Source organism: Triplophysa rosa, linkage group LG6 (assembly GCF_024868665.1).
Source record: "Triplophysa rosa linkage group LG6, Trosa_1v2, whole genome shotgun sequence".
Taxonomy (NCBI): domain Eukaryota; kingdom Metazoa; phylum Chordata; class Actinopteri; order Cypriniformes; family Nemacheilidae; genus Triplophysa; species Triplophysa rosa.
Genome location: NC_079895.1, coordinates 25929705 through 25953930, shown reverse-complemented (window position 1 = coordinate 25953930; position 24226 = coordinate 25929705). Strand labels below are relative to the sequence as shown.

The following is a 24226-nucleotide window of genomic DNA, read 5'->3' as shown; positions in this document are numbered from 1 at the left end:
GAGAGGGAGAGAGAGAGAGAGAGAGAGAGAGCGCAGTACCTGGTCTTTGGAGAGTGTCACCATGCTCTGATAGGCTGCATCCGCAGTGGCATAGATGTGCGGAGGGTTAGTAGAGCGTTTCATCCCATGATAGAGCTTGGAGAACTGAGAACAGAGGGCATTTCTACATCTTATTCTCTGCAGAAAAGCTTTGATTCAGAGAGCCACACAATGGTGAATCTATATGAATGTGGTGCTCTTATTTAAAGTACTTCTTGTTGTGGAGCGCCAAACCAGTAAGCTGATCTCAATTCTCCATATTAATTTGATCACTTTTAAAATGACATAGTTTTGATTAGATGCTACTAGTACTTTTATATTTTCACAAGCCAAAAAACCCCACTAAACACTTTCCTGTATACCCCTTTATACATATAAACGTTAAACCAATGCTGGGTCCCAATTCGCCTACTTATACTGTGCATTAAAAGTATGTCCCGTTTTTGTTATGGAAAAGTATATACACTTTCGTGCGTAGCAAAACTGCATGCACGCACTAGGACTTACACATACGCAAAACGGAAGTGGCCGTTGTTGCCTAGACTACACTGTGATCATGAACTGTCACAAACATCAAAATACAGCTCTTCTTTGCATTTAAGTATTTATTCATTCATTATTTGATACGTAAGTATGCAGAATGTTCATACTATATTAATTTAGCGAAGCATCTTTTATTTCATTTTATTTATGCAGTGGAACCTCACTAAACTCCGCCCTCTCCGCCGGGTACTTTGAGAATACTCATTTCAACATACTGTAATTTGGGACATACAAAGGCCATATCCCAAATGGCACACTCCGGTCTTGTGGACCTCCTCCTCAGTCCACACTTGGAGACGTCAGGAAGTGCAGACCTATAGGGCACTAGGCACGAGTCCACACGGATACATGGGAGCGCATTTTGGGACAGACTTGAGGTTGCCATGCCGGAAATTTAAAAACAGCCTCTGGCTGTAGTTTGCCTTGTGTTGTGCTTCTGCCTAACATTTAGCTACTATCCTATGTTTTTGTCTACCAGGAAATGTATTCATTGAAATACCTATGTTTTCACCTATGGAGAGTATGTTTTTTAACTGTCACCTATGGAGAGTATAGGTTTTGGAGTTGTTACCTTTGGAGAGTAGATGCTGAGGTTCTGGAAGGGGTTCAAGGCTATGAGGATGTCACCAACATATGTGTAGATCTGTAATTCTTCATATCGCTTCTGAAGATGTGTGATGATCGTGTCCTTTACATAAGAGAAGAAGTGAGAGGATGTCAGATTCAGTCACTGGATACATTTGTTTGCCCTGTGCAGATTCATCGAAGTAAATCAATTCAGTTAATTTGAGATGACACTCTAAAATGAAACTTCTTTCCATTTTTCTCATCATTTGACATGAGGAGTCCAGCGGAGACAAATTTAAACATCTAAAACAGTTTTAAACAATGGTTTTGTTCTTTCTTGTATAATTATTCAAACAAAATATGCACTTTTCTTTATACATAAATATTAGTTGTAACCTGTCAACAACACAAGTATAAATAAAAAGAAAAGTCTTGCTTTGTGTGTGTGTGTGCGTGTGTGTGCGTGTGTGTGTGTGTGTGTGTGTGTGTGTGTGTGTGTGTGCGTGCGTGTGTGTGTGTTCTTCAATTTGGCACCCATCCATCATCTGTCATCTGAAAATGTAAACTCTTCATGTTAATGCTCATATCTGACCTCATCTAAGACCTCCAGGTTCACGAGATCGTCATTTGGGCAGCTCTCAATGATCAATGTTTTTCGCGTGTTGATCCTCTCGTGCCTGTAAATAACAATACGGTGATGTTTTAGCTTTAGTAAATATTCGATAATACTGTATCTATAAAAGTATTCACGGGGCAGGTCTGGAAACTTGCTAGAGCATCTTTTGTAGCTGTGGATGATTCCTGTAAAAAGACCCCAACTGACCCCAGGACCCTCTTTCTAATGCTCAAAGCACCCATTCCATCATCTGTCAGCTGAAAATCATACGTCTGATCTCTTTGAAAAGTAAGCTGCATGATTTGGGCCATATACATGTCTGCACAAACTGAGCTTCTTTCCTTGGTTTAATTTTCATTGAATTTCTTGAGTAAGAGCTGTAGTAATAGCGATGCTTGCAAACACCAAAAAACATCATCCAACCATTCCAGTATGCAGTATCAGGGACCGATGCAGGTCTATCCTCTAGGGTCTTAAAGTCTATTATGGTGTGTAGTGAATGCACTTCATCAGGGTTTGACCCTCTATTGTATCTGTGACCTTTAGATCAGGAAGCAGCAGCTGGTCTATTCACAGCTCTCAAAACCCATCGGGCCCCGGTGACATGGCACAGTACAGTCACATTACACACTGCTTTGTGTGTGTGTGTGTGTGTTCACTGTAATCACATCGCTGATATTTGCCATCATTGACTAAACGGCGAGAGCAGAGACAAGCCCATAATCTCATTACGAGTCCCTCTCACTGTCACTATCAGCGCAGAAGATTATATGGCCTGAGGAATGAAGGGCTTCAATCTGGCAACCCAGTGAATGTTTATTCACAATCACAAAATGTACCGACCCCCATTCTTTCTGAAAATGCTGTTATCTTTATGGACACTCACAAACAAAAGTTATGAATATAGTGTTCAATTCACGCATCGCAGTAGTGCTGAAATGAAAGAAACATAGAAAAAGTCGAGCTATTGGAAAGCTGAATGATTTTTCTGTTAACCTCACAGCTCAGAATAGTCAGTAGTAAATTTCTTGAACGGTAGCATAATTGTGGTGCTGCTAGCCAATCAATGTTGTCATGACATCATCATTTGCAGCTTCACAGCGATTAGTCACATGACACCTGCCTGAGTGCCAACATTTAATCATGTAATTCCAAGAGTCTTTGAGATGAATGTGAATGCTAATGGGTAGTTCTCTTGTTTTCTAAGAGGTCCACATTAAAAGCTAGTGGAAACTTCTTCATTAACGTCTGCTTGAAACAGAAGTTGCGATCGTGTTTTCTTCTATCTCAGTGAAGCTTCTAGAACGAGGAAAAAATATAGGGTGTAGTATTATATAGGGTGTAAATATAGACTTTCTTTGGGAATTAATTGGATCGTTGGACATTCGTAGCCTGGCCATTGGACAACCAATATACATGTTGTTCCACCCTCAAACCGAGACACATGTCATGCAGAGATGTCATTTGAAGTTTTTTTTGCTTAAAGAGTATGAGGGCACCTAAATAAAAAAAAGTAAAGATCTGCATAGATTTTGCCAAACTACACAAATGTTCAAATGTTTTTCTATTTGTGATTCATGGTGACCTTAAAATTCAGTCTCGGTCTGCAACAGCATCTCGTATGGAACCAAAGCTCAATAAAAAACAATCTTGGTGAAGAAAAAATTGTGTCCGTACATTAATTTCTGGAATGTAAGTTCTTAAATTGTCTAAAAAAAGTGATTTTTTATTTTCAATTTTTCTCTTCTAAAGAAATTGCTCTTCCTTTTTTTCTCTTCAAAACATGTTTTTTTCTTGTCAAAATATTCACTTCAAATCTTTTTGCTCTTAACATTTTTTTTCTCACTTTTGTATTTTTTCTCAACAAGAGGCCACAAAAAATAGAGAAGATAAACACATTTCTTTGATTAGAACAAATATTTTGAAGAGAAAAAAATAGGACTTGAAGGAAGATAAGGCCACATTTCTTTTCACCAGTATTTTCTTGCGGTTCAGGGCTTCCATATTATCCCAAATGTCTTTCACACAGACATGCGTCATCCATGAACCCTTTCAGTTCAAACCCAAGGGGTTTCATTTCTTCAACAGATTACACTGCCATCTGCTGGAGAGAGAAAGCCCTGCTCAACACACAGGTGAAGACACCGTAATGAACAACTGGTATCCAGCACGATCTGATTCAAATCCGTCAGGACTATCACAACAACAGGTCTCACTTTTTCACATTTAGATGTGATAAATCCACAATGGCAGATCTGCACCTACAGAGGACAGCGATGAATCATAATGACGGCACAAAATGACCGTTGTCATGGTCAAGGCTGCCAGATATCTGCTCTGACCCTGAAAGGAATCAGAAGTAACTGAGAACATTTTGAAAGGACAAGCTGTGATTGGCAGGCTATTATTAAACCTTTAAACGCCATGTACCTGTACCTATAGCCATTTCAAGCAGTGTTGCTTAAACCATAAGCCTTTTTTTGTTCAAATGTGGATTTTCCTGCACCTCTTTGAAATGATGAAATTCTCCGAGCAGCATATACCTCGTCTTGGTCCTGCTCCCAACATCTTGTTGTTCTCGGATGAGGACTGAAAGCTGCTGCCTGAGCGACGTGTCTTTCCCTTGAGCCTGTTTAATGAACGGATGCTCCAGCAGATGCGTCACTGATGACCGCGTCTCAAAATCTTTTTTCAAACACCTGCAGATGAGATAGAAAAGATGAGACAAGAGTTAATAAGCATCTTGTATAATCTCATAAGTGATGCGAAGGCCTTCGGGAAGCCTTAAGAATGTCACCTGTACATCTTCATACAGAGCTTCACTCTCAGACTGACTCTCCTTACAGAAGCTGAACATATGAGCAGCCTTTCTCAATCTCTCTCTCTCTCTCTCTGTCATCACCATAGTATTCAGTGTAAACAGTGTTATCACGAGTCTGCAGGCTGGTGCTACGGGGTGGTAGGTGGACAATCACTTGACCCCCGTGTTTTGTAGCACAAATGATGAACGCCGAAACAGAGCCACACAACAACCCTCACAGAAATGTAATTGTATTCACTCTTCGAAATGATGATAAATCTGCCAAATCGGTTCAATCTTTTCAAACATGATCCCGTGAGGATTAGGAGTACAGTGCGGTTTACATATTGGCAGAAAAAATGTTAGAGGTTCTTAATAAAGCTTCAAATGTCTGAACACTGTACATTGAACATTCCTTTTGACTGCTGCTGTACACAAAGGAAAGACTTTAGCTACTGTAAAGCTTTATATAAAGACACCAGTTCTTATTGCCTTACTTCAAATTGTTCCTTCGTTCCTAGTGTCTTTCAAGAAAATTCAAGAGTCAATGGGGGCTGTTTGTCAAAAAGTGAACAATTCCTCCTCCCTGGTAGGTATGGGGAGGCTCAGAGATGGCTCTCACTAAATCCTTGGTGTTTCGAGTCTGACATCATCACGCAACTGTGTTTTTTTGGCAATTTTAACGATCATAGGTAGTTTAGATGGTTAGTTAGGTTAGGGTTAGGGTAAAGGTTTCGTAAGACTTGAAACGGGAAGTCTTTTAGTCAAAACCAACAAGCCACGCCCACGGGTCTGACTCGAAACACCAAGGATTTAGTGAGAGCCGCTCAGAGATGGTGTATTTTTGTATGCAAACCCCGGAAGCAAGTTAGCATTTTAGGACTTCCGGTTCCATCGCCCAAAAGTCTATTGAATGGGTTTTTGGTTAATCGCCTGAAATAAGGCCTGTGGTTAACAAAAGTTTTATTCTATGACATAACCAGCTTGTGGTTTTTTAGAGCCTTATTGTGTCTTAAAAACGGCGGCTGCTAACCAGTTGCTTAAAGCGACTACTTCATTTGGCGGGGACGTTAGACGTTCATCAGCGCGCAAATCATGCAACATAGCTACAGATCTCTTAAAATGTAGATGCGGATTCATTCACGAGTAATTACCTACTCACCATTTTTAATAGTTTAAAGGAGTTGTCGGAGGCTCGGTGGTGGTGACGTTGATATTGAGCGACCTTCAGTGTAGTCTGTTTATAGCATCGTGTTAGCTTTTTACTTCTGGCGATTCGGCTTGAAAAGTAACAAATGTTGTTTAAATGCTTAATTCGGATTCCTGCTTAAATGCGTTATAAAAAACTGTTCAGACATTCTTCAAAATATTTGCTAAGGAAATCACAAAAGACAGTACAGTACTAATATACAGGAGACTAAAATGATTTCTGTGCTGAGATCAGCCAGACCCTGTTCAATGTAGTACTGTAGGGGTCCGTCATCATTAGCTCTCAGCATATATTGAGGGTCCAACAGCAGGCGGCTCTGATAGCAGAGGAGAAACCATTCAGCTGCACTTTTATAACACGGGGACAACAGTTCACACAGACAGAGAACAAGCAGCCTGCATCTTCTGATAACATTGTGTCCTCTAAATACCTAGCGAGAGAGAGACGGGATTTATTCAGAAGAATTATTTCTCATCTGATAGCCCTGCAAACCCAGTTTTTCAGTGTAATGTTTATGAAAAGCCTCCTCAAGAGACTGAAGCAGATGTATTCTGCCAAACACAAGCTCTGAGCGATATGCACTTTCATTTTATACAGACGTATGCAAAACATTTCTGAGCATATGTGGATTTTCTGAAGCTTTATTTGATCGATGACAATAGTTACAATGAATACAGTAAAATAAATCTGTTTGTGACGGTGTATCGTGTAGGCTGTGGACAGTGAGGTTCTTCAATTTGTCTGCTCAAGATAGTGTAAATACAATTAGAATTTTTAAGGTTCTTTTGAAATGTTTAATTGAGTTTTTAAGGTCATCTTTCCTTACATTGTATGGCCCTATGAGAAAAAAATCTAAAAAATCTTGGCGTGTCACATACATCTGGAATTGCCAGTGGGTAAATGTAAGAGAATTTTTAATTTTTGGTTAACTGCTGCTTTAAGGCTTGAAACATATGGTGTGTAGTCATATTGGCAAATAAGCCATAAGACTCAATTTAGACATTGTTAGGTCCAAAATGTCAGAACACAAGTCATAACACAATTACGTGCTTTGCTAAATAGACTCAAAAGTCGGAATTACTCGGTTGTTTTCTATTTCAGGCCAAACATTGGCATCATGTCTTGCCCCTGATGCTTGTACCTTGCAAATAGCAAATAATACTTAAAGTACATGTAAAGTTCAGTTGCGCTAGAGTAACCTCACGTTAAGACTGTAGTATAAAGACACAGTAACGTGAATCACGAATAAACAACCTGCACCCCACCTGTCATTTGTGTGGTAGTCCACTTACTCTAAGACAAGAAAAGAGCAAATAATGGAAGCGAGTACAGCGCTCTGGATAAAATCCCCTCAGTACACACGCACGCTAAATATATGAGTCCGTCTGTGCTTTTAATTCATCAGGAGCGGCCGGCATAGCTGCCACACTGACAAATGAACAACTAACACGAATAAATGAGTCAATTAGCTTTCGCGGCCGTCCTGCTGTGCACCAGAATCTCTCTCTCTCTCTCTGATGTTTTCATTTGCCGTAATGAAATAATAATCTCTGCATTTCATACACAGAGGCACGCACACACCAGCAAGGCAGTGTCTCTTTTAATTACAGTCTTTGACTTCAACTGCACATCAGAAGAGCTTTTGTGAGAAAGGAAAGTTTTCAGTGCATTATTATTAGTATAAAATAATCTGTAAAAAGTTAAACAAAATAAAATAAAAATAATTGCTTAATCAAAATTAAAACGATCAATGAACAGAATCTAAATTGCTGTCTGACAGCATTTACTGAGATCTTACAATTGAAGCCACTATACTGTACACTATAAGTACAGAGGCCCCTAAATAGGAATCTAGATAGACTTTAAAGGGGTCATATGACACGGCTAAAACAAATATTATGGTTTGTTTTAGATGTAATGCAATGCGTATACACGATTTAAGGTTCAAAAACGCTGTATTTTCCACATACCGTGCATGTTTGTATCTCCTCTTTGCTCCGCCTCTCTGAAACGCGCAGATTTTTTACAAAGCTCATGGCTCCGAAAAGCGAGGTGTGCTATGATTGGCCAGTTAACCAGTGCGTAGTGATTGGTCGAATACTGCAAGCGTGTGAGGGAAATGTAACGCCTCTTACCATATTTGGAACATCGGGTTCCTCTTCAATTGTGCTGACAGGTACGCCCACCTTACTTGAGTAGACATTTGGGCGGTCTTAGTCAAATCAGACCACCAACTGACGTAGATTTTTGGGGGTGTGGCTACACGAGGTGTTTCAGGCAGGTCTGGGTGAGCATTAGCTTTCAGATAGAATGCATCTTTTGTTCCCACACTTTCATTTTTGCTATTTTACGTGTCTAATACATGCATGGGCAACTTATAACACACCAAAGACACAGAAAAACACGTGTTATAAAAACAGTAATATAAATCAAAAAATGTACCGTGACATACAATACAATATAATTTCTTAAGTACATTACTTTGTAGTGTAAATAATGATTTAAGAAGGTAAATAGTAATGCATTAGTATAAATATGCATTACACACCAATATGGACAGATGAAGTGACAAAATGTGCAAAATGTGATTTGTCGCAGTTAACTTCCAAACAGTGAAATAAAACTTTCCTAAAAGTGAGATCCCTTCCAATACCGTACAGAAAGAGATGAAGCTGTTCTACTCACTGAGCAATGAAGTGGCTGAAACTTCTGCACCACTGATCCGGGTGGCGAAGGGTGGGAGATGGGTTCCTGCAGATAGCATACACACACAAGTAGAGAGAGAGAAAGAATGAATGAAGGAGAGCAAAACAGATGTACTGGGCTGGACTCACCTCATTCAGTGATGGTAAATAAATTACAAATCTAAAGGTACAACGTTCATCTCCTGAAAACACACACAGCTACAGAACTGTGCCAAATGGTTCAATTGAAAAACTACTTTAGTACAAAGAGCTGGAAATCCAGTTCAGTCCTTTTCTAGAGTCGTACACATTCACTTACAACTTGAATCTGTAACTTCTGAATAACTTATGCTGTCATTGTCAAAATGTTACAAAAGAATTTCTCATTTAATCACAAATTTCGGATTAGATACAGCATATACACTTAAAGATTTTCTTCTGAACCCCTAACAGTAATTAGCTGACTGTCAATTATGGTGTTTTAAACAAAACACATTTGTGAAATATGTGCTATTAGAATAAAGAGATGAACGTCAACAGAGAGCTGCAGTTAAAGGGATATTTCACAGGCAAAAGTAAATTTCCCCATGTTTTACGCACCCTCAAGGCATCCTGACTGAATATGACTTTCTTCTTGAAGAATAATGCGGTAGGAGTTATAATACCACTTATCATTTTTCTTCCAAGCGTTAGAGTGGGAGTGAATGGGCGTCAACTTTTTGAAGCTCAAAAAAGGCTTATTTAATGTGAAGATATTAGCAGCATCTAGTGGTGAGGTTGTGAATTGCAACCAATGGCTCACTCCACCCATCCCTTTCGAAGCACTACGGTGGCTGACACAGAACTAAGATGTTGTCAAGTTTTCGCTTCTTTGAAAAGAATTCAATATAAGGGGACCCGTGGTGTATGTAGATAGAAATAGCACATTTAAAGGTAATAAAAACATAACGCTTCATTATGTAAGGTCTTTATACAACTCTGAACACATACTTATGTTTATTAAATTGCATTTCCTCCTCCTAAAAATTACACACTGGACCTTTAAAGTCCCAGTGAACCAGAAGTTGCGATCATGTTTACTTCTGTTAAACAGAATTTCAAATGATAAAAACTGTGGGCATGGCTTGTTTTTTCACTGCCATTTGATTGGATGCATAAAAACAGCAGTTGCATTTTGAAATGGAACTGACAGTTAAAGGGGCGGAGTTATCAGATGCCCCACCCAATCTAATTTAAGGATTATGAGTGCACATGCATTTTAAAAAGAGAATGACTCGCATTGTGTTTTTTAATTTCACTGGGACTTTAAGGAAGGACTATTTTAACCTTATCTCCGCCAAATCTACCAAGCAATTGAAATCCAAAGTTTTGACTAAACTTCATTTCATTGACTAAAGCACACGATCATTGTACAGAGCCCAAGCGCTCACAAAATTTTGCTGCAGAGTCTTCAGGTCATATCTCATGTGAGCTGCTGTACATCAGTGAGGTGGAGCTGTAAGTGTTTAAGTCTTTAAAGAATAGACTGTGGGCCAGGGACTCGGCGGCCTGATGCTGAATGACAAATGAGCCGCCCCAGCCACTGTCTGGCAGGCAACATCTGTCTGTAGAGCAGCCGAGTTATGAGAGCGAATAATCCCTCTGTCAGCTACCCTGAGACAGAGCCATCTATTAACTCACACACACACTTTCACATGCCCATTTATTAACACACACGCAACTGTGACGCTGGATGTGAGGGCGGGCCGGGTACCGCAAGACCTCACACTTTCTGAGACAGTTTGAAAACACTTATGTCTTCCTGTCCTTACTGTTACTAAATACAGTAGATATGGCACCATGGTTTTGCATAATATAAAAGTATTCACTGATGAAAAGTGATTTTAAAGTGACCGTTCACCCAATTAATAAACATTCTGTCATTATTTACTCACCCTCTTGTCATTTCAAACCTGTTTGACTTTCTTTCTTCTGCAGAACACAAAAGAAGATATTCTGAAGAAAGCTGGTAACCGAACAATGGCGGTACCTATTCACTTCTATTGTACGGACACAAAGACAATGCAAGTCAATGGGTATCGCTGTTGTTTGATTACCATTTTTTTGTTCTGCAGAACAAAGAACATCATACAGGTTTGAAATGACAAGAGGGTGAGTAAATAATGACAGAATTTTCATTTTAGGGTGAACTATCCCTTTAACACATTTGCATTTAGTCATTTAGCAGACGCTTTTATCCAAAGCGACTTACAAATGAGGTAAACAATGGAAGCATTCGGAACAACATAAGGACAACAAAAAACATAAGTGCAGTAAAACTGGTCTCATATAGCCTACCGCCCCTGTTAAAAAAACTAGCATATGCTGGGTTAGCTATGTTTTTATGATGGTTTGACCAGCTTAAACCAGCTAAGGACCAGCTCATGACCAGCTTAAACCAGCACAAACCAGCATCAAAACATTCCAAACCAGCATATGCTGGGTTAAGTATGTTTTGATGTTGGTTTGACCATCTTAAACCAGCACATGACCAGCTTAAACCAGCACATGACCAGCATAAACCAGCTAAGGACCAGCACATGACCAGCTTAAACCAGCACATGACCAGCATAAACCAGCACATGACCAGCATAAACCAGCTAAGGACCAGCACATGACCATCTTAAACCAGCACATGACCAGCTAAAACCAGCACAAACCAGCATCAAAACATTCCAAACCAGCATATGCTGGGTTAGGTATGTTTTGAAGTTGGTTTCACCAGTTTAAACCAGCTAAGGACCAGCACATGACCAGCTTAAACCAGCACATGATCAGCTTAAACCAGCACAAACCAGCATCAAAACATACCAAACCATCATATGCTGGGTTAAGTATGTTTTGATATTGGTTTGACCAGCTTAAACCAGCTAAGGACCAGCACATGACCAGCTTAAACCAGCACAAACCAGAAAAAACAGTATATGCTGTTTTTTTCAACAGTTACAGTATACAAAGCTAAACAATACCTGTTTTTTTAATATCGACATATATCAACATCAATTTAATATCAATATCAACATATATTTTTGGTTTTTGGACTTGATCATCAATGATGATCATCACAGTTCTGTTTAATACAGCTAATGTTTAGCAAATTTGAGTGTGGACCTCACATCTCCCTATTTTTTTCTCCTTCTGCTTTCTTTCTCAATGGCTCTTACCCTACTTGAAGCTTGGATTGAAGTCTGAAACTGACATAAATAACAGTGCAGGTCGAAGGACAGACACACTGCTTAAAAACACATCTTCTGCCTCTTTCATCAGAAACCATCACCGAGAACAAAGCACGAGATAAACCCACCCCTGTTAAACATAGTTTTCTTTTTTCAGCGCTAATCTGTCATTCTGAGCTGCTCGAAGTCACTCGGTGCTTTGATAGATATTCAGACAGGCCGTCCTCTCTGAAGAACAGATCAAAGGAAAATAACCGACTCTTTCAATGCAAAATATAATGCGTGCCTGCAGCCACAAGCTCGCCTTGATGTTGCAGCGCTTATACATAACAAAGTGAAGCAGCGTCGCTGATGGCGCTCTTATTGTGCTTGCTAAATTCTGCCGAGGTATTCGCCCTCGCTGGCTGTTTGTGAGCGCGCTCAGACAGGATGTAAACACCGTTAGTTTATTTCCTCATCTAGTTGCAGAAGCACAGCCACGTTGCTCACAACATCAGTTTGTTACGCTGTAGATGACAAGCTAGAGACACACACAGAGAGAGAGAGAGAGAGAGAGAGAGAGAGAGAGAGAGAGAGAGAGAGAGAGAGAGAGAAGCCTGTCAAGAACAACACCACATGAGTATGCACCACTAAATCAAACGAAGAAAAGAAGATTTTTTTATTTTAAAGTGACAGTTCACCTTCAAACCTGTGTGATTTTCTTTCTTCTGCAAAGCCCAAAAGAAGATATTTCAAAAAATGTTGGTAACCAAAAACTGCTGGTACTCATTGACAGAACCAATGCAAGTCAAGGGGGACCAACTGTTTTCTGTTACCAACATTTTTCAAAATATCTTCTCTTGTGTTCTGCGGAAGAAAGAAAGTCATACAGGTTTGAAATGACAAGACGACGTTTAAATAATGACAGAATTTTCATTTTGAAGGTGAACTATCCCTAAAATATATTTTTCGCTTTATTGAGATTTCTGAAATGGCTTAAAGTTTTTTACCAGAGGTTTTTACTAAACTAACAGCACAGATATCAACATTTGGTGTTTCCAATAACCATGTAAGGTTTTTTTTTAGTTTTTAAAGCATTTGTTTTATTTTTAGTGCATGGTTTTTCATAGTCAGGTGCGTGGCATTTCCAGGATTGTCACATCCATAACGGAAAATATTCCTTATGAATGGGCACTTGAAAATTAACTAACTATTTAAAAAAAGTAACTATTTTATGTTCTGTGAAGAGGCACCCCTTCTCCATTTATTGGGTATTATTGCTTCAGGTTCGTGCGATTTAAAAGTTTGTGGTCTTACAAAAAGTGTGTCCTTTTTTGTCACATCCATAAGAAATGTTTATTTGGTTTTTAATTTTAAAATACAATAGAAAACTTAGACTGATACTATTCTGATGTTTAAACTCTATCAAAAAGGGTTTAGTAAAACAGAAACAAATGGTTCGGTATATTGGTAACGAATACATTCTCTGAGCCTTTTTTATATCACACCCATAACACAGAAATTGCCAATAATTTAGGGGTGGTTATGTGTATGTTTAAATTTGATGTCTTGTGTGACACTAGGAATTATTGTACCGTTTTCTATATCATACACTTCAGTATGCTAGAGTATTTTTTAATAATACACACATTTACAGATTCAGTACCTTATCTTATCTCGTTTCATTTTATACATTTTTTAAATGGCAGTACGTGTATATGTAGTACTAGATGAAAATAGCTTCAGATGGACACACAAACATAAGCCTAACACAAGCGCTGTGGCCATACCACCGTCTGATGATAGATGGCACGCCAGACATTTTGTCAATACTAATCTGCCACGTACAAAAGACCTGTACATTTTCTCAACCACCCAGTGGCCCGGTGGCAATTATTTGTGAGCAAATGGAAATGCAGTCAAAGTCACACCACCAGCTAAACGCAGTCACTGAACCTGTGGCGTACAGGGATGGTAACTTTAGATAGACCGATCTGGCAAATGTCTTTTCTCGTTATGCTGTGGCAGACTGACACCCATTTGCCATTGTGAATAAATGCAAGCCCAGTCTGGGCTCAAAAAACTTTAGACCAGGATGGATGTCCATGATGTTTACACTTTTAAGAAAAAGTGCTCCAAAAGCTTCTCCGATACCATAGAAGAACCTTTTGGTTCCATAAAGAACCTTTAACATCGGAAGAACCTTTCTGTTTCACAAAAGGTTCTTTGTGGCAAAAAAAGGTTCTTCAGATTATAAAAAAGTTAGAAAGAGATGGTTCTTTAAAGAACCTTTGGCTGAATGCTTCTTCGTGGAACCAAAAATGGTGAAGAACTTTTTAAGCACCTTTATATTTAAGGGTGCATGCTTGTCTGTGCACTCCAATATTAGCTTTATTAATATTATTTTTGGCTAAATGTTTTTACCAAAGGGTTTCATCACCATACTGATAGGCGAGATGTCAATATTTGGTGGTTTAAATGTGAAGTCTCTCTTAAAGTCTTTGAAGCATTTTTGGTTTAGTAGTTTTCAATAGTCAGGTTAGTGAATTGTCACATCCATAACTCATAAATGGGCACATTCAAATTAAAATAATTATTTTATCGTCTATGAAGAGCCATTCCTTCTCCATTTGGTGGATATTATCGCTTCTGGTTTGTACATTTTGATTGACAGAAATCCTTTGAAGTATGTTGTCTATTCTTTCTCTCTTTTAAAATAGAAATCTCATGCGTAGACTGATATTTTTGACTCCATCATCAGGGGTTTAGTAAAATATAAACAGATGATTCAATATATTGGTAATAAACACAGAATTTTTATTTCAAGTTTAACTGAAAATGTCCATAACACTGGAATTGTTCTAAAACGCATTTTCGCGAGGTGCAAGAGACATTTGCTAAACTAATCAGATCTTACTACCTTACACACATTTTCTCTCTCGGTATATAAAAAAACATGATCAAATCTGTTTGTCTCGGTGAGAACAGCGTGATATAATTGTTTTGAGATTGCGCATCTCTCTGATGTCCTTCATTGGGAGTCAGACGCTACACGCTGACAGGCTCTGATCTGGCCACGCCCCCTCGTAATCTCTCCGTCTGAGAGCGCCGCCCAGGACAAATGACATGTTAACAGAATCATTTCACGCGCCACTGCACACAGGAACACTGATATATTCAGGCGCTGCCATGCTAAAGGTCTCGCGCATCTGATTTATGTGCCCAAGCCCAAATATCTAATTTCATTTGAAAAAGGTATATAGAAAGAGAGAGATAGAGACAGGTGGGTGGAAAGGAGGACGATTCACATCATTTTAAGGCATGTCACGACGGTGTAGATACTGTGCGATCATTGCGTTCAAGCAGAAACTATATGACAAATTGGCCTGCGGAGGTGAAAACACAGCATTCTAACGCTATCATTACTCATATCCAGCTCTCGCAATCTAAACCTCGAGCATTAAAGCCACAACACCGGCACAAACAAACAGAGCTTAAAATTCACTGCATATAAGACCCTGTTTTCAACAGAAACCGTATAGGAAAATTTTCATTTTAGAGGAGATGAATAGATTTTCGTAGCAATATGTAGAACTGTATGTACATGGTGCACATTTTTTGCATGTCTGGTACTACATCCCACAATGCAGTCTGTCCCATTTGAGTTTCCATTTCCAGAGCTACTGTATGAACACACTATCAGCAATATTAAGCACAAAGTTTAAGGAATTTTTCTTTACTGCCACGGTCATTTTTTTCCGGCAGCTGGGGCTCCAGTAAAACAACTTAAATAACAGTTTTTTTTCACGTAAATCAGATGTTTTCTTCTTTTCTTGAAAATTTACTGTCCTTTTCTGTAATTTTGATGGTATTTTAAAAATCTGTAAAAAAAGTTAAGTTTTGCAAAATGACAGTTTTCACATGAAATGTAAAAAATCTATAAATTTCTGTAAAATTACAAGTGGGCTGTGTTCATTAGCAGAACGGAATAAAATGTTACATAAATGAATATATTAAACAAAATGCAACAATTTAAAGAAATGCATTCCCCATTCGTTCAAAACATTTTTGATGTGTCAAACAGATTTTTTATTTTTTTAAGGTTTTGCTGAAAGGCCCATAATAAGCTGTTTAAAGTCAGCGTCAAAAATGGTCCACAATTATGACATGATATCACATTCATGATGTTTATCCAAATAGTACTGTGCTTAATTGTTTGTTGTCACGTGACCAAATCATTTTTGGAGGGTTGAAGGGTCACGTGGGTTTTAAATGCGTACCAACTGATCACCGGTACCAATAAATAACCAATAAATTGCAACCAACGGCTCACTCCACCCCTCCACCCTCCCTTTCTAAGCACTACGGAGGCTGATACAGGACAAAGATGTTGTCACGTTTTCGTTTCTTTGCAGAGGGAGATAACGCATTTACGAAACGCGCTCTGTAGAGCAGTTTGTCCATTTAGGGCTACTGTAGAAACAACATGGCGACTTCCATACAAGCGGACCCGTGGTGTATCTATGTAGACAGAAATAGCTCATTCTAATGTAATACAAACATAACGTTTCATTATGTAAGGTCTTTATACACGTCTAAAGACATAGTTATGTCTATTATATTGACTTTCTGTCAATACATCCTCTAAAAAATGACACACTGGACCTTTAATATATACTTGAGAATAACAAGGAGAAAACCTGCAACCCAAACTAAAAACAGCAAGAACACAACCAGTAACCAAGGAAACTTACAATACAGCAATAATGGACAAGATACAATAACCTAGAACATCACCCTGACAATAAATACTGCATTAATAACGAGAGAAGTATGGTTCTGTAGTAGCACCGAGTGGGCCACCCCTGCAGGTCTGGAGCGGGTCAAAGAACATGAGCGTCAGTCTCATCTGAACGAGAATAAATGAAGGGAGGGCAACTCCCTTCACAATCACAAATGCAAATTGCAATCAAAGGACACCACAATGCAATCTGGGTGATAATGGTGTGATCGTCAAGATGATGGAACTGTTTATCAGAGCTCTAATGCTTGATCTTAATCAGAAAAAAGACGTACTGATTAAGTGATGGTAGCTTAAATCTATATTTATTCATTACAAAGTTAAATATCTAAGAAACATAGTGACAATAGCAATATCTTTAGTTGCCTTGTTATGATCACATGATGAAATACTCATCTCTCTCTTTTCCTCTATTTTGATATTTCCTCTCAGCCTTGTCTGCCTTGTGGCCAGTTCTTTGTGTTGTGGTGTGTGTTTAGCTCCCTCTGGTGTCTCACCGTGGGATTTTGAAGAGTGCTTTGACCGGGTGCATCTCTGCCAGGGGTGGGTCTCCATCTGCCAGCTCTATGGCAGTGATGCCCAGAGACCAGACATCACAGCGGGCATCGTACGAGTAATCATACTGCTGTTCACACGCTATTACCTGCACACAGAGAAACACACTGATGTCAATCTCCTCAAATATAACACTCGCCCGCTCTCAGTCCGGAAAACCCATATGAAAAACCTACAGACAGACACCGGTGATATTAAAAGGAGAGTCCTTTGTATACGATCGGGTGTGCTATCCGTGTTCATTGGAAATCGTACTGTATGTTAACAATTCTCTCATGTGTACATTTACATTTCTTTCTCCACACTGTTTTTATTTCTATATATTTTTTCAGGAATTTTAGGAGAAAGTCCCAGGCGAGGTACGAGACTGACAGAACAGTATGATCTTGCGATCCAGTGTTCATTCAGTCATCATCTTGGCAAACGTTCCATTGAGTCTGTGTTTTAATAGGTCCTGAGGGGCCTCGCCCGCCGGCACCACATCACCGTTTAATTCACACTCGCTATTAACCTTCGCACAATTAACAGACAGAAGCGCACACGCATATCCCACTTCTCGCTCACACATGAACGGAGATCATTTTAGCATCGAGAAACACAATGAAGACTAATGCTGTAGGAGCAAATTCAGTGCTTCAGTGAGCGCAGTTCCAGTAATAAAGCTACACTGTACAGAACGGCTGTTAGAACATTAAACATACACTACATTTCGTGCGGGTTATGAATATGGAAATATTTACTTAATTTATATTCTGTTCATTTTTATATATATATATATATATATACTGTATATATATCACATCCAGAATGAATATTTGGGTTCATATAATACTGTATATGTATGTGTACTGTGCATATTAATTTTGTATTATTAAAAACACACACATACATGCATTAAAAATATATGAATAGTTTGGTTCCAAAATGAGATAACTCCATTTTTTAAATCATGCTTTTTATTATTTTATCATGCTTTTATAGTGTTTTATTGTGTTAGTTAGCTGTATTTTTTGAGTTATTATGGCTTAAATCAAAACAAACCAACTGCAGTTTGATTGATATTAATTGGAATGCACAATAAAAAAGCAGTTATCTCATTTTGGAACCAAAATCTTCATATGTAATATAAATGATCATTTATTTGATTGAAATGATTGTTTAATATAAATAATTACATTTAAATATTACTAAATATATGAAGAGTTTGGTTCCAAAATGAGATAACTCATTTTTTTAAATCGTGTTTTTTTTTGTGTGCATTCCAATTAATATCAATCAAACTGCAGTTGGTTTGTTTTGATTTAAGCCATAATTACTTCAAAATACAGCTAACTAACACAATAAAACCATGATTTTTGAAAAAATGTAACACGGAGTTATCTCATTTTGGAACCAAACTCTTCTTATACATGTACTGTATGTGCATGTGTATGTGTTTAAATACAAAATAATATGCACAGTACACAGACATATATTATGGAAACACAAACTTTTAGTCTGGATGGAATTAATCGTGATTAATCGTTTGACAGCCTTACTAAAAACCTTCCATCTTAGCTTTCAAATATCATTTGCACTCGCAAACATTCGATTCCAGGATAGCACCAGATGCCAAGACTGAAATTTGTCTATATTTGGCCAAAATATTCCCTTCCGTCGTAGATCTTTAATATTCTTCTGTTATAAAAACGTGCCATGTTACTTCTCTTAAAAGACTGATGAGACATTTAGATGCCTATATTTAACACCACTTTTAATTCACTTTTTTTGTAATAAGAGCACCTAGAACATGTGTTCCACAGAAAAAAGTATATGAACAAATGTACACTTCAGGATTGATTTACTTGATATGTGAACAGATGCCAATAAGACAATATTTAAGATATAATAAAGGGAGTAAGAAAAGTATAATTGGGCAGACCTCAGGTGCCATCCAGAATGGAGTTCCTACAGATGTGTTTCTGCGCAGACGGGCGCTGGTCAGCTGAGCCGAGACACCTGTGAGGTGTCAGAGAGGTCACAGGTTTGTATGAGATCACACTAGTATTTAACATTCTTAATTTGCGTTGAATGAAATATTAGTGAAACATCTGTTATAATCCATATACTGTATAAACATAGACGCGTGTTATGCTACAGTCCACGGTTAAATCAAACAATTTGATAATATATGATGCAATACTTCCTTAAATATCACTAATAAAAAATCAGCTCACGAGATTCAGACATTTTGTGGGTGGTGAATAATGTGACGTGACATTAGGACGGGAGCAGGCAACTGGCATTCATCACCATTATGTAACGAGAGTGTTTTGTTTCCCGGCAGGGTTCCACTTCTCTTTCTCGCACACTAGATAAATACGCCTCAGGCGGATGAGAATACCCCCCACACTCCACTCCCTCCCTCACATACAATTTACATGCAAAACACCATTTAAGCCCATTCAGACGGGTGCGTCTGATAAACACGGACAGACGGAACTGTTTTTGTTCATCGGAAGCCCTGCCTATATTTTTTTCTCATATAATTTGTTCAAAGCACGTGATGCTGAATTTGCATACTTCTCATTTTAGGTACATGATCATGTATAATGGGTGTGTACCTAATAACAGTATTACACAATTATAATCCATCTCTTTTCCAAACAAATTTGGAAACCCAATGACAGCATCTCGAGGCATGAGAAGAAAAGATGGCCAGTCAGTCACTGTACAATTAGAATATTAGTATTATTATCATGTGCGTTATATACATTCTTACTGCTTTTAGCATGCATACAACGGTCGAGCGGATTTGCACGTAACAGTAATCTATCAAACAAATTTATGCAAAGCAACAGACAATCTCAGCAATCTAAAACAAGTTCAGACTCTCTTGGATTTTAAACAGGTCCACACTGGACGAATCTGGGAATTAATGGCTTAAAGTCCCAGTGAAATTAAAAATGTCGATGTCTATTTTATCATGAAATACTGCAGCGTTTATTGTAAATAGTTTATCAATGTGGGTTATTCTCTTTTTAAAAATCGTGTGCCCTCATAATCTTCAGTTAAATGCCATCTTAGATGACGTATGTTAAATGGCTTGGGCGGAGCATCCGTTAACTCCTCCCCTTCAAAAATCCCCTTCGGCTGTTTTTATACATTTAATCAAATCACAGAGAAAGACGAAAGCCACGCCCACTATTTTTTCCATTCAAAATTTCAATTCACTCGGAATTGCGTCAAAATACGCATCACAACTTTAGGTTCACAAAAGGACTTTAATGTTTAACATTATACCAACATGGTAAACCCAACATCAGAAACAGTGTCATCCCTTACCAAAGTCCACCAGCTTGACTCCGCCATCGGTGCTGAGAAGAATGTTGTTGCCCTTCACATCCCGGTGGATAATTCTGTTGTTGTGAAGATGCTGGAGACCCTAAAGACAAAAGCAGGAGATGCTTAAGCACAGACGGCCTCTGTGATCAGCCATGTGAGCATGAAAGGAAAACCTCTCTCTCTTTTCAACTATCACGGACCAAAAAAAACCTACTCTACCACAGTGAGAGCGCTGAGCCAGCGTTCCTTGTGCTGGGTTTAGCAGATTACTCGTGTGTGCATGTATGTGTCTCACCAGCAACGCTCCATACAGAATGTAGGAGATGATGGACTCCTCCAGACGTTTCCCTCTCATCAGCAAACCCTTTATCAGGTCAGTTACTGAACCTCCATTACACAACTATCACAACAAAAACACCAGACACACACAGATAACTCTACGTTAGAAATCATTACAGAACAAAAGACTATGAAATATTTGTGAGTTGTATATTCCATATTCTATATATTTCATCAGAATGCACTGCTACACAATCTAATTGTAGAGAGAATTTGATTAGATTACTGTATATATACAGTATATGACAACTATAGGTTATTATAAACAGTATATGCCCCGAGCAGGAGATGAAAAAACTTGCAATTAATTCAATGTTTGGCCCATTTTTTTCCTGGAAGACTTTGTTGTGAATGCATAGATGTAAACTAACATATTGAAGGCCTCAAACCCGACAGACTTTGACTAAACAAAAACGGAACAAATTTTTTCATTCAATACAGTATTATCAAAAGTTGTGATAAATTAAAAGTTATCAATGTTTTTTTAAAAATTCCTTACTAAAACATGCATTTGCATTTACGAATTGCAATACGTTTTCTAATATTTATAATACCCAAAATGTACAACTACTGTAATATGCAAAACGTTGCACCTCCAGAACGAGCCACAGTTGTCCTCCAGAGAGCTCATCTGCTTTGTAAAACATGCCCAAGAACTTGACCACATTGGGATGGTTGGACAGCGAGCGCAGGATGTTATATTCTGCTTCAATCTCCTCATCCACATCCTAAGAAAACCATCAGCAACATTCATGAGTTATTAGTACACAATACAGCACCCTGGTTTATGATGGCTTTACATCATGTGCATTTAACATGACTTTAAAATATAGCACTCAATAAAGCCTTCAAGGCTGCCGATAATGACAAACTTTATAACAGATAATGACAAAAGACTACAATGAAAGGATGTAAAACACCCTCCTAGACTTTTGTACATGTTGTCACAGTAAATAAAAAGCAGCCATGCATGTAGTTGGCAGCAGCGGGTTACGGGGATCAAAGACCACTAGTGACGTTATACTACACTGGTACACAAGGGTTTAAAAATAAAAAACAAAAATATCTGAAGGGAAAATTTAGGAAGAGCATCTACTTACTCTATTACTGCGACTGGGATTCTGAGACATGCCACAAGATAGCAAAGTAGAAGAAATGTCTTAAGAGATTTATTTCAAGTAATTGCAAGTCGTTTTGAGAGCCTTGTGACTTCAGTTGAATTTTTACAGTGCACTTTCAGCACAGAAGTTCTGCACACTCATTAGTGAAAATCAGTCATTTTACCCCCTTTGAATAGTAAAGTGCACCTTTGAGTATTAAGGTCGTAGGTCCATGACTCTCAGAAGTAGCCGATGGCAGCAAATAGAGTAAAATACATTGAAATCAGTGTACTTACATCATGAGAACTAAACAATGACAGTACCGTATATTGCACAGAAGAGATGCCACTAAAGAGAAAACAAGCCCATCAATGACTCACATTAATGGGATCCAAAACTTTAACGGCTGCTTGACTTCCATCCTTCTTGTTGATGACTTTGTACACTTTTCCATATGTTCCTTTTCCAATGGTTTCCATAATGTCCCAGTCAGCAGATGGATCTGCCAGCGACTCCAGACCAATCATGCTTGACTTGTACGGGTACAACCCATAGAAAGACCTCCTGAACATCGCAAGAGAGTAATTCAAATGTTGAGTTCATTTTTATCTCTTCACACATTTCTAATGAGTAGGCGAGTCCAAAATTATATTGTTCTACATTAACGTTATGACTGTAGTGTTAGGAGACAGATTTATCAGTTTTATCAGTATTTCTTAGGGGTGCTAAACACTTCAATGACATAATCAATAAGTAGCGTCACACATTTCCAAGACTTTGTTCATAAAGAGGAATATTATTTACCCGTGGTTAGAAACACCACTTTTGTAAAAGTGAAAAAAATTCTACACCCACCATGTACTGAAGGTTCAGATATGATCTGTGCTACATTACAGGCCACCAAGCAAACAATATCAGACTTCAATTAAAAACTGCCACTTCACCTCTGTACAGTACATGGTCTGCATAATAAAGAAAACTAAAGCTTGTGTCTTAATAATACATCACATCGACAGAAGATGAACAAGTACAGCAAAACAACAACGGACATAAAACCGAGCCTTGCGGCACACCCACGTTTGGTGTTATGTTGGTTGTGATCGTGATCTGGCAAGATCACTAAACGCACTTATCCACAGATAAATTAAATCGAGAACAAAAAGAATAACTATTTCTAGACGTAAAGGCTTAGTTTCACTGGTCTACACATTACACTGTTCGCCAATAAGGCAGATTTGAAAGCAAAATACAAACGCAACAATACTTACATGGAGAACAAGACCTTTTTCTTACTTATCTCTTTAATGACAATCAGAAGAAGCAACTAAATGCCTCCGGTGCACAGAGTGTTATTATAGTTCTCCATCCAGGTCAAAAAGGTTTTTTAAGGGAAAGAAAAAGTGCCTACATTTATTTTCGTTGCGAGAGAGCTGCCTGTGTCTCACTAGCACCCGGTATGATCAGTTGATGGATTCAGATAGCACTTCAGCGTCACTGCTCTCTAAGAAGCAACAATCTGCTCATCGTGATTGGATTTCACAGATTAACTCTGTCATCTACCTTCAGACTACCACAGCCTCATTCTTTTAGTCAAGATGTCCGAAACCTTCCTTCCAGATTGCATTTCTGAATGCAATCTCGAATGATTACGTGTAGGCATTTGTCCATAGTGATGATTTTAGATTTGGCCAGTCGCACCCATCTTATTCATTTGATGATCCCAAAAGCGAGGTGGCAAGTGGATATATTACAGCAGACACTTTCTATTGAAACAGTTGGAGCAGATACAAGTTAAATAGACAGCAAGAGATGAAAAACTATTACATGCGTTTCGTTTCACCTTCACAAGATTTTTCTAAATAAATTATAATGCCCTTACCGAGTGTAATATTTCAGATTCATATGATGAATTTTGGCACTCACACAGATTCCTGAGGGAGGAAAGCATTTACTCTGAGGTCAGTTTAAAGCGGAAAAGGTAAATGGTGTTTTGCCTCTGGGGGCTCTGAGCCCTGCACACAGAATTATGAATAGCACAAGAGATTAGACTGATGGATGCTTTGACTCGCGATGGATATTTCACGCCTGCCATCTATTTGCTGGGAAGGTGGAAAGCACAGCTGAATTCTGACTAATGTGCATTTCGGATGAAACAAACAGTCGGCAACATAAGGGAAAACAGAACAAACATTCAACTTTTAATTGTTTATATAAAATACATGTCGACCCATTCCGGTGTCCAAATGAATGTCACATTTTATAATCCCCTAACGGCTTTCAAGTGCGAGCAAACAAACAGCAGCCTGCAGCATTACAACACAAGCCGTATGCTCCCTCTGTAGTGTGCAAGACGGCATGGCTGCTTCTCAAATTGGTTTTGAGCCATTGAAGTGTCTTTCAGTATGAACGGGTCGAATTGCCAGTATAGGTATCATTTGATCTGCTCTTCTCCAT

At 38.5% G+C, this 24226-nt stretch overlaps 1 protein-coding gene across 5 annotated transcripts in view; it reads right to left on the bottom strand.

The window, feature by feature from the left end:
• The window catches only part of myo3b (myosin IIIB), an 80103-nt gene extending 56892 nt beyond the window's left edge, over positions 1-23211 (bottom strand). For 2 of the 5 annotated variants that reach the window (XM_057336625.1, XM_057336626.1), the window contains exons 1-12: positions 23041-23211; positions 22153-22336; positions 21266-21400; positions 20629-20733; positions 20334-20433; positions 18931-19007; positions 16952-17097; positions 8461-8526; positions 4309-4464; positions 1742-1826; positions 1154-1270; positions 40-144 (exon numbers count right to left, since the gene is read on the bottom strand). In XM_057336625.1, the coding sequence (XP_057192608.1) occupies positions 40-144; positions 1154-1270; positions 1742-1826; positions 4309-4464; positions 8461-8526; positions 16952-17097; positions 18931-19007; positions 20334-20433; positions 20629-20733; positions 21266-21400; positions 22153-22336; positions 23041-23042 (1278 nt within the window). In that variant the 5' untranslated portion in view covers positions 23043-23211. Of the gene's footprint in view, positions 1-39; positions 145-1153; positions 1271-1741; positions 1827-4308; positions 4465-8460; positions 8527-16951; positions 17098-18930; positions 19008-20333; positions 20434-20628; positions 20734-21265; positions 21401-21772; positions 21794-21979; positions 22337-23040 lie in introns of those variants that run through there. The other 3 variants (XM_057336628.1, XM_057336627.1, XM_057336629.1) reach the window with 3 other exon arrangements.
• Between the last annotated feature and the right edge of the window lie 1015 nt (positions 23212-24226).